Genomic DNA, 16,230 nt, shown 5'->3' with positions numbered 1-16,230 from the left:
ACAGTCGAATTCTGCCCCCCTGTGCAGAGCCCTGTGTCCCCACTGTACCCCTCCTGCTGCCACACGACCCCCCAGACTCCAGGTGCCTGGCCTCAGTTTAGAGACACACACACCGCCACCCCCACCACGATGATCGGCGGCTGGCTGTGCACCCCGAGTTTGTCTTGCCGCCATCCCGGGTCTTGACTCTCCTGGGAACCACTAGCTGGGAGGCACCACGAACACGTCCACGTGAACGCGTCAGCTGTGACCGGCAGACGGCCACCGCCCTGCTGCCTGAACGCGCCTCCCCGACGGCAGCGCTGAGCAGCGAGGCTTCCCCGGGACGGCTCGCGCTCGGTGACGGAGCTCGTCATCTTCCTTCTCGCCATCCGAGGTCTCCCGCCTCCCCGACAGGAGCCACACTCTCATGAGTCCTCACTGCTTCCCTGCTGCTCCTTGACCGGACCGCGCTTTCCTTTCCCCTCCTTTCGTACCACTGCTCCAGGGCAGCAGGAGACCCTGCGGAGCAGCGGGACGCCTTCCACCTCCAGCAGACGCATTGCTGCCCTGTTTAACAAGATACGAGCGCAAGTTCATCCCAGGCAGCCTCCTTCCCGCCCGGTGTGTGGAGGAGGGCCTCGGGCGAAGCCTCCCGGTGGGACCATAAGGCAACGGCGCGCGGGGAGCGACTGAGTCGCACAGCTCTGGGAGCAGCTGCTCGGCCTGGGTGAGGGGCTCCAACTTCTCGCCAGGGAGAAAACACACCCGCTGGAGCTGGTGCTTTGTCCCGCGCAGCCACTCCCACCCCTAACTTGCACGTGTGTATACTGGAAAGAAACTATACTTTAGAGTCAGAAATCCAAACTCTGAACTGAACCATGACCTTGGGCAAGGTGCGTGTACATGAACCCTTCTGCACCTGGGTTCTCCTCTGTAAACCTGGGCTAACACAGAGGCGGACAGCTCCCTCCTTCAGCAATGATATCTCGGCTTGTGTCTGGGGAAGTTCCCACTCCAGCAGCATGGATCTGGGGAGACTGCCAATCTCCACACCCCGCCTGCCCTGCCGAGGGGCAGACATGTGACACAGTCGTGGAAAGGAGACTCTAAGTGCTAAAACTTTGAATCTTGGACAAAAGTGACGTGTAGAGAAAATGATCACAGCTCATTGCTGACCCCCGGCCCGTGAGCTCCTGCTGCCTGGGTCCCCAGACCCACCTGACGCCTGTCTTCCCAAAGCCTGGTTCTGCTTTTCCTCTGAGGCTCTGAGCTACCCCACATTCCTCTGACAAATCTCTTTTTAAATTAAGGGAGACTGAGTTTCTGTATTTCCAACCCCAAGCCTCTATCTGACACAGATCCCTCCTCAACTGCGGGTCTGTAGGATCAAGCACCCCAAGCAGCGACCAGCCCCAGCTCAGCCCCGGCACGCAGGGCAGGCTCACGTGGCCTCCTGCGTGGCCTTCTAGTCGTGATTTTAACATGTGCCTGTTAACTTACACCCGGGAAGTCTGAACAGAGTGGCCTGATGGTGGCCGGCGCTGCTCCTGCTGGGACGCCTCCTCTGGCCCTGTTGTGCGGCCATGTCAAGTGTCCCTGTTGCTGGGCTCCGGGCAGGTTCCAGAGCTGCAAGCACCCGTGCTTCTCCAGGCAGTTGTTCCTAACAACTGGGTGCATCTTGAAAGAGGGGGTCAGAGAGACAGACCTGGGCAGTCTTACAGTTCCCCCCGCTGGGACTGAGGAGAGGCCTTCCCAGGCCTCGGCCACAGCAGCTGTGTCACCAGCATGAAGAATTTATAAACAAGCAGCTCTCTGCTCACAGAGCTGGCGACTCTCTGACACAAAGAATCCATTTAGAAGAACCACTCTTCGGACGGCACCTCCCAGGAACAGTTGACAGAGATCACCCATCTTTATTCAGTATCCTCTACCAGAAATGTCAGGGTAAACAGCATTTCTGCTGAATAAGTAAAAATGAATGTCAGCAATGTTTTTTTTACTACTGGACTATCTATGAAGTAGAAGTTGTTCCTAGAGGAAAATTTGGGTTGTATTAAGGTTGATAAACCTTATCTTAAAACAACTCACCACAGTCGTTCTTGAGGAATTTCCGTATGTGCTGTTCACCTTAACTGTGACGGAGTTTCCAAAGTATTTTGCCACTAAATCTTCAAAAGAGGGTGCAGCATCAGTAGGATCTATAAGCCATGCAGCAATTCTGGGATCTAGCCCTACAAAATCAGCAACTACAGAGAAAAAGATCATTTAATCATTCTAAGAAAAATGAATAGTTACACTTTTCCCTGCTTTAACAAGGTTCTCAAGGTTCAAATTAATAATTATGGTACTACCATCCCCTCAAATCACAGACCTAAGTACCAAAGTGATGCTCCCTCACTCCTAAAGAATGTTGAGCCTTTGATAAGAGTGGCCCCCACAAACCGGGTCCCACACAGCCAATCTCCATGGGGAATCCATCCCAAAGTAACTCTCTCAAAAATGCTGAAAGAGACAGAAGTCAGAATCCTCAGCCACACCCTTGCCCTCTCCTCCCAACTCTTCTCCCTGCTCTGGAGCCTCTCTGCCCCACACACCTCTTTTCAACCACACATGTCCCCGCGTCCACTCTTTCCAACCCTCCCCTCCTCCACCCTCCTGCTGGGCTGCCTCCCAGGCCACCCCTAACCCTGCATCGGGGTGTCAGGAAAAAAGTCTCTCGAGTGAAGGAGGAGCGGTGGAGCCGCCTGAGCACATGGTGGCCGGTGGGCAGTGTACGCGAGGATGAAGATACCGGACATTCTGTTCAGTCACCCTGAGGTGAGGAAACCCTGTGAGCCAGCTCGTGTGCTGCACCGTGATGTGTGAAAAGAGTGGTGGTAGAAGGCTGCCTGTGAGCCTGGGAGGCCACGTCACCCCTTAAGTGTAGTTTTCTTGTCTGAAAACTGGGAGAAAAGTCACTGTAAGTATCCATGGGACACATATGAAGGTGCTTTTCAAAAAATAAAAGTGATGGGGACTTCCTGTTGGCACAGTGGATAAGACTCCATGCTCCCAATGCAGTGGGCCCGGGTTCAATCCCTGGTCAGGGATCTAGATCCCACATGCATGCCGCAACTAAGAAGCCCATGAGCCGCAACTAAGGAGCTGGCAAGCTGCAACTAAGGAGCCCGCCTGCTGCAACTGAGCCCACAAGCCATAACTAAGGAGCCCGCTGCTGCAACTAAGACCTGGTGCAACCAAATTAAAAAAAAAAAAAGAGCCCTATAAGAGTATGTCCTACTATTATTAAAAAAATAAAGTGGTATTTGCTAAATACATTCTAGTACCAGAGTATTTTAGACATGGAGAGGAGTTATAAAAGGATGGGGAGACTGATAAATTAGGACGTAAGTCTGAATCCTAAGTGACAGCTTTCTGAAGTTACTTTAACATTTTGAAGTGTGATTTACAAAAACAAGGACTCTGCCTTTAAATAAAACTGTAATCTTAGATCACATCACACTAAATATATTTTCTGGCACCTTTAATCGTAGTAGTCTAAGAGATTTATATTTACCAAAGCAGCCAGTATCATCACTTTTTTGTTTGATGCGTGGGACGTCTCCTATGTTGGCAGATATGGAACTTGGGTTGACAGGAAGCCTGTAGGCACTCTGGCTACTTGCCGCCCAAGTCAGCCGTCATGACTTCATGTAACCATGTCTGCCAACACTGACCGAGCCAGATTATTTCATTCTACTTGCCTTTTCAAAGCTGTAATGTTCCAAAATTAAGGGCTCTTATCAACATTTTTTTAATTATAATTTACTTTTTTAAAAACTTTTTTTTTTTTTTTTGTGGTACGTGGGCCTCTCACTGTTGTGGCCTCTCCTGTTGTGGAGCACAGGCTCCGGACATGCAGGCTCAGTGGCCATGCTCACGGGCCTAGCTGCTCCATGGCATGTGGGATCTTCCCGGCCCAGGGCACAAACCCGTGTCCCCTGCACAGGCAAGCGTACTCTCAACCACTGCGCCACCAGGGAAGCCCTAAAAACATTTTTATTGGAGTATAATTACTTTACATTGTTGTGTTAGTCGCTGCTGTATAACAAAGTGAATCAGCTATACATATAGATATATTCCCATATCCCCTCCCTCTTACATCTCCCTCCCACCCTCCCTATCTCACCCCTCTAGGTGGTCACAGAGCACCAGCTGATCTTCCTGTGCTGTGCGGCTGCTTCCCACCAGCTATTTTACATCTGGTAGTGTATATATGTCAATGCCACTCTCTCACTTTGTCCCAGCTTACTCTTCCCCCTCCCTGTATCCTCAAGTCCATTCTCTAATTCTGCGTCTTTATTCCTGTCTGCCCCTTGGTTCTTCAAAACCTTTTTAAAAAAATTATTCCATATATGTGTTAGCATATGGTATTTGTTTTCTCTTTCTGACTTACTTCATTCTGTATGACAGACTCAAGGTCCATCCACCTCACTACAAATAACTCAATTTCATTTCTTTTCTTTTCTTTTTTTTTTGCAGTACGCGGGCCCCTCACTGTTGTGGCCTCTCCCGTTGCGGAGCACAGGCTCCGGACGCGCAGGCTCAGCGGCCATGGCTCACGGGCCCAGCCACTCTGCGGCATGTGGGATCTTCCCAGACCGGGGCATGAACCTGTGCCCCCTGCATCGGCAGGCGGACTCTCAACCACTGCGCCACCAGGGAAGCCCAATTTCATTTCTTTTTATGGCTGAGTAATATTCCATTGTATATATGTGCCAATCTTCTTTATCCATTCATCTGTCGATGGACACTTAAGTTGCTTCCATGTCCTGGCTATCGTAAATAGTGCTGCAGTGAACATTGTGGTACATGACTCTTTTTGAATTATGGTTTTCTCAGGGTATATGCCCAGTAGTGAGACTGCTGGGTCATATGGTAGTTCTATTTTTACTTTTATAAGGAACCTCCGTACTGTTCTCCGTAGTGGCTGTATCAATTTACATTCCCACCAACAATGCAGGAGGGTTCCCTTTTCTCCACATCCTCTCCAGCATTTACTGTTTGTAGATTTTTTGCTAATGGCCATTCTGACTGGTGTGCGATGGTATCTCATTCAAGTTTTGATTTGCATTTCTCTAATGATTAATGACATTGAGCATTCTTTCGTGCATTTGTCGGCAATCTGTATATCTTCTTTGGAGAAATGTCTGTTTAGGTCTTCCACCCATTTTTGGATTGGGTTGTTTGTTTTTTTGCTATTGAGCTGCATGAGCTGCTTGTATATTTTGGAGATTAATCCTTTGTCAGTTGCTTCATTTGCAAATATTTTCTCCCATTCTGAGGGTTGTCTTTTCACCTTGTTTATGGTTTCCTTTGCTGTGCAAAAGCTTTGAAGTTTCGTTAGGTCCCATTTGTTTATTTTTGTTTTTATTTCCATTTCTCTAGGAGGTGGGTCAAAAAGGATCTTGCTGTGATTTATGTCATAGAGTGTTCTGCCTATGTTTTCCTCTAAGAGTTTGATAGTGTCTGGCCTTACATTTAGGTCTTTAATCCATTTTGAATTTATCTTTCTGTATGGTGTTAGGGAGTGTTCTAATTTCATTCTTTTACATGTAGCTGTCCAGTTTCCCCAGCACCACTTATTGAAGAGGCTGTCTTTTCTCCACTGTATATCCTTGCCTCCTTTATCAAAGATAAAGTGACCATATGTTTGTGGGTTTATCTCTGGGCTTTCTATCCTGTTCCATTGATCTATATTTCTGTTTTTGTGCCAGTACCATACTGTCTTGATTACTGTACCTTTGTACTATAGTCTGAAGTCAGGGAGCCTGATTCTTCCAGCTCCGTTTTTCTTTCTCAAGATTGCTTTGGCTATTTGGGGTCTTTTGTGTTTCCTTACAAACTGTAAAATTTTTTGTTCTAATTCTGTGAAAAATGCCCTTGGTAGTTTGATAGGGATTACACTGAATCTGTAGATTGCTTTGGGTAGTAGAGTCATTTTCACAATGTTGACTCTTCCAATCCAAGAACATACTATATCTCTCCATCTGTTTGGATCATCTTTGATTTCTTTCATCAGTGTCTTATAGTTTTCTGCATACAGGTCTGTTGTCTCTTTAGGTAAGTTTGTTCCTAGGTATTTTATTCTTTTTGTTGCAGTGGTAAATGGGAGTGTTTCCTTTATTTCACTTTCATATTTTTCATCATTAGTGTATAGGAATGCAAGAGATTTCTGTGCATTAATTTTGTATCCTGCTACTTTACCAAATTCATTGATTAGCTCTAGTAGTTTTCTGGTGGCATCTTTAGGATTCTTTATGTATAGTATCATGTCATCTGCAAACAGTGACAGTCTTACTTCTTCTTTTCCCATTTGTATTCCTTTTATTTCTTTTTCTTCTCTGACTGCCGTGGCTTGGACTTCCAAAACTATGTTGAATAATAGTGGTGAGAATGGGCAACCTTGTCTTGTTCCTGATCTTAGTGGAAATGGTTTCAGTTTTTAACCACTGAGAACAATGTTGGCTGTAGGTTTGTCATATATGGCCTTTATTATGTTGAGGTAAGTTCCCTCTATGCTTACTTTCTGGAGAGTTTTTATCATCAGTGGGTGTTGAATTTTGTCGAAAGCTTTTTCTGCATCTATTGAGATTATCATATGGTTTTTATCCTTCAATTTGTTAATATGGTGTATCACATGGATTGATTTTCATATATTGAAGAATCCTTGCATTCCTGGGATAAACCCCACTTGATCACGGTGTATGATCCTTTTAATGTGCTGCTGGATTCTGTTTGCTAGTATTATGTTCAGTGATATTGGCCTGTAGTTTTCTTTTTTTTGTAATTCTGTTGATTTGAGTCTTCTCCCTTTTTTTCTTGATGAGTCTGGCTAATGGTTTATTAATTTTGTTTATCTTTGGAAAGAACCAGCTTTTAGTTTTATTGACCTTTGCTATTATTTCCTTCATTTCTTTTTCATTTACTTCTGATCTGATCTTTATGAATTCTTTCCTTCTGCTAACTTTGGGGTTTTTTTGTTCTTTCTCTAATTGCCTTAGGTGTAAGGTTAGGTTGTTTATTTGAGATTTTTCTTGTTACTTGCGGTTGGATTGTATTGATAAACTTCCCTCTTAGAACTGCTTTTGCTGCATCCCATAGGTTTTGAGCCATTGTGTTTTCATTGTCATTTGTTTCTAGGTATTTTTTTAATTTCCTCTCTGATTTCTTCAGTCATCTCTTGGTTATTTAGTAGCATATTGTTTAGCCTCCATGTGTTTGTATTTTTTACAGTTTTTTTTTCCTGTAATTGATATCTAGTCTTATAGCATTGGGGTCAGAAAAGATACTTGATATGATTTCAATTTTCTTAAATTTACCAAGGCTTGATTTGTGACCCAAGATATGATCTATCCTGGAGAATGTTTCCTGAGCACTTGAGTAGAAAGTGTATTGTCGTTTTTGGATGTAATGTCCTATAAATATCAACTAAGTCCATCTTGTTTAAAGTATCATTTAAAGCTTGTGTTTTCTTATTTATTTTCATTTTGGTTGATCTCTCCATTGGTGAAAGTAGGGTATTAAAGTCCCCTACTATTATTGTGTTACTGTTGATTTCCCCTTTTATGGCTGTTAGCATTTGCCTTATGTATTGAGGGCCCCTATGTTGGGTGCCTAGATATTTACAATTGTTATATCTTCTTGGATTGATCCCTTGATCATTATGTAGTGTCCTTCTTTGTCTCTTGTAATAATCTTTATTTTAAACTCTATTTTGTTTGATATGAGAATTGCTACTCCAGCTTTCTTTTGATTTCCATTTGCATGGAATATCTTTTTCTATCCCCTCACTTTCAGTCTGTCTGTGTCCCTAGGTCTGAAGTGGGTCTCTTGTAGACAGTATATATATATGAGTCTAGTTTTTGTATCTATTCAGCCAGTCTGTGTCTTTTGGTTGGAGCATTTAATCCACTTACATTTAAGGTAATTATCAATAAGTATGTTCCTATTACCATTTTCTTAATTGTTTTGTGTTTGTTATGGTAGGTCTTTTCCTTCTCTTGTGTTTCCTGCCTAGAGAAGTTCCTTTAGCATTTGTTGTAAAGCTGGTTTGGTGGTGCTGAATTCTCTTCGCTTTTGCTTGTCTGTAAAGGTTTTAATTTCTCCGTCGAATCTGAATGAGATCCTTGCTGGCTAGAGTAATCTTGGTTGTAGGTTTTTACCTTTCATCACTTTAAATATGTCCTGCCACTCCCTTCTGGCTTGCAGAGCTTCTGCTGACAGATCAGCTGTTAACGTTATGGGGATTCCCTTGTATGTTATTTGCTGCTTTTCCCTTGCTGCTTTTAAAATGTTTTCTTTGTATTTAATTTTTGATAGTTTGATTAATATGTGCCTTGGCATGTTTCTCCTTGGATTTATCCTGTGTGGGTCTCTCTGCACTTCCTGGACTTGACTGACTATTTCCTTTCCCATATTAGGGAAGTTTTCAACTATAATCTCTTCAAATATTTTCTCAGTCCCTTTCTTTTTCTCTTCTTCTTCTGGGACCCCTATAATTCGAATACTGGTGCATTTAATGTTGTCCCAGAGGTCTCTGAGACTGTCCTCAATTCTTTTCATTCTTTTTTCTTTATTCTGCTCTGTGGTAGTTATTTCCACTATTTTATCTTCCAGGTCACTTTTCCATTCTTCTGCCTCAGTTATTCTGCTATTGATTCCTTCTAGAGAATTTTTAATTTCATTTATTGTGTTGTCCATCATTGTTTGTTTGCTCTTTAGTTCTTCTAGGTCCTTGTTAAACATTTCTTGTATGTTCTCCATTCTATTTCCAAGATTTTGGATCATCTTTACTATCATTACTCTGAATTCTTTTTCAGGTAGACTGCCTGTTTCCTCTCATTTGTTTGGTCTGGTGGGTTTTTACCTTGCTCCTTCATCTGCTGCATATTTCTCTGTCTTCTCATTTTGCTTAACTTACTGTGTTTGGGGTTTTCTTTTCGCAGGCTGCAGGTTCGTAGTTCCCGTTGTTTTTGGTGTCTGCCCCCACTGGGTAAGGTTGGTTCAGTGGGTTGTATAGGATTCCTGGTGGAGGGGACTGGTGCCTGTGTTCTGGTGGATGAAGCTGGATCTTGTCTTTCTGGTGGGCAGGACCGTGTCCAGTGGTGTGTTTTGGGGTTTCCGTGAACTTAGTATGAGTTTAGGCAGCCTCTCTGCTAATGGGTGGGGCTGTGTTCCTGTCTTCCTAGTTGTTTGGCATAGGGTATCCAGCATTGGAGCTTGCTGGTTGTTGAGTGGAACCGGGTCTTAGCTTTGAGATGGAGCTCTCTGGGAGAGCTCTCGCCAATTGATATTACCTGGAGCCAGGAGGTCTCTGGTGGTCCAATGTCCTAAACTCGGCTCTCCTACCTCAGAGGCTCAGGCCTGACACCCAGCTGGAGCACCAAGACCCTGTCAGCCACATGGCATCTTGATCCCCAAGAAAGCTGCTCCCTGGATGCACCACCACAGTGGGGATCCAAGGGGCTCGCTGGGAACACGAAATGATGCCACTGCTCAGCCTCAGGCACCTGAGGGGTGACCTGGATGCTCCAGGGGCACCGTCCAGGGCAGGGCGAGAAGAACTCCTGCTCAACATATATTTTTGAAAAATCCGTGGGGAATTTCTGACAGCACTGGAGTGGTCTGGGGGCTGGTCCCTATAAACTCTTATAACTAATAAACTGAAGCCACCAGGACAAGCCTCACACTGGGGAGAATGGCAGTAACTGAAAAATAAATGCCAACAAAACAGATTTTAAATGAGCTAAGAAAAATTAAGAGAATGATAGAAGTTATGAAAAACAAAGAACTCAGAATTAGAAATACTTAGAGATTAGGTGACTTAGTAAAAGAAAAGCTTAATGAAGAAACGAAAGAATTCAGGAAAGCAAAGTAAAACAAAACAAAACAAAATTTCTGAAATAGAAACTAAACTGGCAATACACAAAAGCAAATAAGTGCAGTAGATAATGCCGTAAGTATTTTTATATTTAAAAAAAGTTTTTTGTTTTTTTTTTTTTTGTGGTAAGCGGACCCCTCACTGCTGTGGCCTCTCCCGTCGCGGAGCACAGGCTCCGGACGCGCAGGCTCAGCGGCCATGGCTCATGGGCCCAGCCGCTCCGCGGCACGTGGGATCCTCCCGGACCGGGCCACGAACCCATGTCCCCTGCATCGGCAGGCGGACTCTCAACCACTGTGCCACCAGGGAAGCCCTAAAGAAAGTTTTTTTAAACTTTTTCCTTTTTTAAAAAAATCTATTTATTTATTTATTTATTTTTGGCTGCTTTGGGTCTTCGTTGCTGCGTGTGGGCTTTCTCTAGCTGTGGCAAGTGGGGGCTACTCTTCATTGTGGTGTGCGGGCTTCTCATTGTGGTGGCTTTTCTTGTTGAGGAGCACAGGCTCTAGGCACGCAGACTTCAGTAGCTGTGGCACACGGGCTCAGTAGTTGTGGCACACGGGCTTAGTTGCTCCATGGCATGTGGGACCTTCCCAGACCAGGGTTTGAATCCATGTCCCCTGCATTGGGGGATTATTAACCACTGTGCCACCAGGGAAGTTCCTAAATTTATTTTCATTTTTAAAAATTTTTGGCCACACCATGTGGCTTGTAGGATTTCAGTTCCCTGACCAGGGGATGAACCTAGGCCATGGCAGTGAGAGTGCCGAATCCTAACCACTAGAGCATCATGGAACTCCCTTAAGTTTTCTTAAAATGAAGATGGGAAAGAGGAAATTTTTTTAAATTAAAAAATGAAGAGACTGAAACTGGATTCTAGGTAAAGTGATAAATAGGAAGGATGGAGAAGATTCAACATATGAAGTCACAATAACAATTTGAACATCACAAAAAAGATAAACAACCAGACATTATGTATTTCCTGACAGAAGGACACAGCACCACTCGGAGTTAGGGTCAGGACTATGAAGCAGTCTTGCACTCCCAAAATCTAGCCTGAATCTGATGAAGCCACTGAATCTCATTGCCAATTTACAAGAAAGAGAAGAGAGAGAACATGCTAAATGCCAAGAAAGGGAAATCCTACAGGACAAAAGCCTGGTCTGTTAAAAACGACGAAATAATTGCAAGAAAATACAACAGACGGAGAGAATATACAGAGTAAAAGAAACACCAAACCCAAGTATAGGATAACACTAACCCTTGTTTGGATCCCAGTTCAAACTGTGAACAACAAAAACAAACAAACAAAAATATTTAAAGACAACTGGGGAGGTACAAACACTGACTGGATAGCTAATAATATGAAAAGATTATGGCTAATTTTGTGGGGAGATGATGACGGCATCATCTGAAAAATGAAATCCTCATATTTTACTCATCTAATTGAAGTATTTACAGGTCAATAATATGACGCTTGGGATTTGCTACAAGATAACCCAGGGGATGGAGATTTGGAAATGTGGGAAGTTATAGGGGAGAGAAGACTGGACATAGTCAATAGCTGTTGAAATTGGGTATTGTGTACTCTGTTGCGTTTTCCCCACCACACACTTGCTGTTCTCTGCACACGCCAGCCAGTGTCCAACAACTCAATTCAATTCTGACACAAACTACCTGGGGTTAGTGCAGACCCTGCAGGTCAAGGCTCAGCCCCACAAGATGGCCCCACTTCAGGCACCAGCCCCAAGTCCAGGGCCTCCTGTACTTCCGACCAAACAGCTATAAATAGGGGGTTCCCACGACCCCTCCTTAGGGTCCATCATTTGCTATAATGGCTCACAGAACTCGGGAAAGCACCTTATTTACGACACCCATTTATTATAAAGGCTACAACACAGGAACTGCCAGTTGGAAGGGATGCGTAGGGCAAGGCATAGGGAGGGCGCAGAACCTCCACACCCTCTCCAGGTGCACCACGCTCCCAGCACCTTGACGAGCTCACCTAGGAACCCCACCGTTGAGGGGATTTTATGGAGGTTTTGTTACATCAGTATGATTGATTAAGTCACTGGCCACTGGTGATTAACTTGCTCTCCAGCCCTGCTCCCCTTCCTGAGCACCACTCCTCTAATGGTGCCTCTTCTTCCTGTTGACCACGCCCACCCTAAAGCCATGGGGGCCTCCAGGCACCAGTCCTCCATCAGCATACAAAAGACACTCCTCACTCTGGAGACCATATGGGTTTTGGGAGCTGAGTGCTGGGAACCAGGGACAAAGACCAAATATACATTTCTTGTCGTATCACAGGCACTTTTGTACGTGTTGGAAATTTTGTACAATAAAAAGTTTTCCAGTATCTTGTTATGAATATTTTCAAACATTCAACTTGAAAAGAACTGTACAGTCAACACTCATATATCTACTACCTAGACTCTACAATGAACATTCTTTCAATATTTGCTTTATTACATATCTGTGCATCTAATAAAAAAAGGTTTTAAAAATTCTTATTTACAATTTTAAATGAAAGATAAAAAACGTGTTTCATATTGTTTTGATGTTAATTACTCTGGACTTTAGTTTAATTCTGAGAAAGTTTATATATAAGCTATTTGTGGTAACAACAAATCGCATCTGCCCATGCTGCATAATTTACTTCTTTCCTGTTTTAAATTACAAAAGTAACATATACTTGAAAAAATTCAAATAATCTAAAACACAGAGGGAAAGTGCCTCTCACGCTCAGGGCACATGGCCACACAGGTAGTGCATCGCAGCTGTGCGACCTCCCTTCCACCCCCAACCCACGAGTTGTGAAACACAGCAGCCCTTGCCGTGCTCCCATTCCCAGGAGGAATCACTGTTGGAAAGTTAAGTTTAGGAGATTATAAAAACTAAAACATACCACACTTCCAACTGCCATCATCACCAAAAAACTGCATCACTGTTCTCAGAAAATCCTTGGCGTTAAAACAAATAACAGGACATTTACATTTCAGTGTTTGAAGCAGCACCTTCCTAGAAGATGAAAAGACACTCACTGATTGACACAGTAATTTGGAGCTTTTCACCTTGGGAAAGTATTATTACTACTCCACTAACAGCTGTCACTTATGCAGTTCTATGGGCAGACATTCTTCTGCAAGCTTTCCACAGATTAACTCAAATCCTAAGAGGTGTGGAAGGAAAATCGAAACAGGGACGGTATTGCTCAGTCCCCAGAACGGAGCCAGGAGGCCTCTGAGGAAGTGGGACTCGTGTGTCTCAGCCTGGATGGAATCTGACCTTTCAACCTGGTGAGGGTATCCAGAACCTCTGCCAGAAACCCGGGACACCCTATCTACTTGTCAGACCCCTACCCTGAAACAATTCGTGATTCCTTAAGGACAAATATTTTCTGACTTGTATCAGAGTCAATCCCCAATTCTTGCCAGGCAACTTTTGACAATCTTGTGGCTTTTTGTTTTTATAAGTCCCTGACTCTTTCTCTTCCCCAGAACACTCTTTCGGGGGTTCCTGAATCTTTGTCTCCTGAACTGCAATTCTTAAGACCCCAAATAAACTTCTTATATGCAGTCTCCTGCGTTATTTTTTGTAGGTGTTACTTATTATCTGCAATTTACAGATGATGAAGCCAAGACACAAAGAGGCTAGTAATGAACTCAAGTTCACACAACTGTTCAGAGCCAATCCCTGGGTGCAGCACAATGACCTACAGACTCAGCCTCCAGCTCCTGAGCAGAGCTGATGCACCCTGGACTCCTCCCAGCTGGCCCCAGCCCGCGTTCCCAACACACCCCCAGTCTACCCTCTGCCCACACTGGATTCTCCTTCTTCCATCACCAGACTGTGCACTCCTCTCACACTCCAGGGCCACAGGCACATGCTGTATTCCTGCCTAAAATTTCCCTCCCACAATTTCTACAAACTGCTCAGGTGCCTGATTCCCTGGGCAGGGAGTTGCCCGGTTCCTTTAGTACTCCTGGCCACACACCTGCTACAGCGGGGACCACATCTGCGATACTGTAATTTACCTTGGCCCATTAAATCACGAGCTCCTTGAATATGGGATTCATAATAGTTGACGTTTATCAAACACTTACCATGTGCGAATACCACACTAAACACTTCACGAGGATTGTTGTGTTGAAACCTCATCATAATCCCATTAGGCAGGCACTAGATCCATTTTACAGATGAGGAAACTGAGGCTCGGAGGGGTGAAACAATTTTCCCAGCCTTACACAACTGAGAAATGGCAAAGCTGAGGTCTGAGACCCGATCTTGCTGCTGCCAGGGCCCAAGGTATTAATCCCCCTTTATGGTAACTGCTTATTAACACATCAGTGAGGGTCTTCAGAAGGCTGAGGAAGAAGGAAACCTGGGGTCCGATTAGCTCTGCTTGCTCCGCAGGCAGACGTTTTCAGGCTTTTTCCATTTTTCTGTGTGCTTTCACTTTGGTTTTCCTTGAAGAGGGCCACTGCTGACAGCACAGCTTCAGGTCTTGCCTCTGCTGGACCTGGAGAGGTGTGTAGGAGTGGGGGCAGCTTATGAGGGAGTTAAGCTGGGACTGCTGGAGCGTCCTCCCACTTTGATGCTCTTGTAGCTGGAAACCCGGAAGTTCTCAATAAGGCCATCTAACAACTATGATCTCTCCCACTAAGAGACAAACCCTAGCTGATTTCTAGCTTAAGAAAGGACAAGCGACACAAAGAATATCTTGTAAGACAAAGTGGCTAAAACACAGTGTATTTTCTAAGTCAGTTACAGAAGTCAATTATGCCACATCTGCTAAACAAAAGGCACAGGGAGGATCGGAGCTGAAGTGACCATCAGATGTCCAAGTGGAGAATGTCGAGTAGAATATATAAATCCAGAATTCAGAAAGCGCTGTCCGAATATTAGGGCCCTATTCTCACAGAGGTCTTCCGTAGAAAAAGCCTGCCCAATTGTTCTTTCAAAAGAAAATTATGGGAAAAAAAGGTTACGGGTTCTTGGGAGCAGAGTGCTCTATTGTCAAACATCATCCCATGTACACACTGTGGTGTACATGCCTGACATCACACTTTGATTGCCAAGGCATCCATTTCAAAGACATCCATCCTGAATAGACATGTTGCCAGCTATGTAACACAGCTGCTGGCAAAACAACCAGAGAAGGAACCAGATGAGGCTCCCTCTTCCAGAAAGCCCTGGGTAACCCAGATAACTGACTGTGTGATGACACGGCTTCTCAACCTTCCTGTGCCCTAATTCCTGCTCTTATGCTTTAAATTAGCCAGTAAAGAGTGAATCCGTGAAAACCTAGACACCCCACCTTCAAACCCTAATAAAGGCAGAGGCCCAGGTCCATGCGCTCTCTCTCTCTCTCTCTCTCTACCCATAACCTCTCTGTGTACTCTCCAGAACTTGTGAATGATAAATCTTGTTCCTCAAATTCCCTAATGGTTTTTGCTGAAGCGTGTCCTGTGATCATAAGAACCACAAGGGCTGGTCCAGCTACAGCGTTGGCCCCTATGGAGGAAATGTCTGTGGGGGCTTGGTGTGAGGAATACAGGCGGAACCAGTGCCTCAGGCACTCCCAGCCTAGAGAGCATCACTATCTGTAGGCTGGAACCGACACAACAACTACCTAAAACCCACCCAGAGCCCAGCGAGAATGTATTAGGCAGGAAGGGCCAGGACCAGGCCCCCACCTTCTCACCCTCTTCAGGGCAGTGGCTTCAAGGAGCTCCTTCCAGGCACCTAACTGACTTGAGTGCAGAGGGCTGGGCAAACAGGAAGTGGATGTCCCCACCCAAAGCAGAAGTGAGTCAGGCTGACAACGTGAGCAAAGAAACAGTGATGAGGGGCACAGGCTCCAACCCACGACGAGACTTCTCAGGATTGAGAAGGGGCAGCAGAAGCATCCCTGCCTGTTCTGAAACTCTAAGATTCTAGGAAGGCAAATACAAGTGAGACATTTCTTCTCTATTTTCACAGAATGAAGCTTTGAAATTAGTAATATCTTGGTGGTATTGAGGACTATTTACCCTTTGAAGGCAGTGTTAACTTCATTTTCTAAGGCCGTGAGTGAGAGAACAAGTGTAATGAGGAAATCAGCCAGGGCTTCAGCAGCAACAGTGGGTTTTCACGCCTTAAGATGATGCTTTCCTCACCAACCTCTCATTGCGATGTTGACTCAAATCCCGGAGCAGGCTCCCATGGATGGACCCTCCATTCCAGAAGCTCTTTGAGGGAGAGAGGGTATTTGTAGTGGTTTCTGTCATTTAGATCCATTTTATTTTCGTGTGCTCATACAAAACTTCTGAAAGTTTAAATAACTA

General features: G+C 44.8%; 1 protein-coding gene across 1 annotated transcript in view; it reads right to left on the bottom strand.

The window, feature by feature from the left end:
* The window catches only part of LOC132426202 (HAUS augmin-like complex subunit 3), a 171,408-nt gene that overhangs the window by 118,741 nt on the left and 36,437 nt on the right, over nt 1-16,230 (bottom strand). The window contains exons 7-8 of the mRNA XM_060013084.2: nt 12,810-12,922; nt 2,071-2,228 (exon numbers count right to left, since the gene is read on the bottom strand). Coding sequence (XP_059869067.1) covers nt 2,071-2,228; nt 12,810-12,922 — 271 coding nt within the window. The remainder of the gene's footprint in view (nt 1-2,070; nt 2,229-12,809; nt 12,923-16,230) is intronic.

Source organism: Delphinus delphis, chromosome 5, assembly GCF_949987515.2.
Source record: "Delphinus delphis chromosome 5, mDelDel1.2, whole genome shotgun sequence".
NCBI lineage: Eukaryota > Metazoa > Chordata > Mammalia > Artiodactyla > Delphinidae > Delphinus > Delphinus delphis.
Note: the sequence above shows the minus strand (reverse complement) of the source record. Positions and strands in the feature narration are given on the sequence as shown.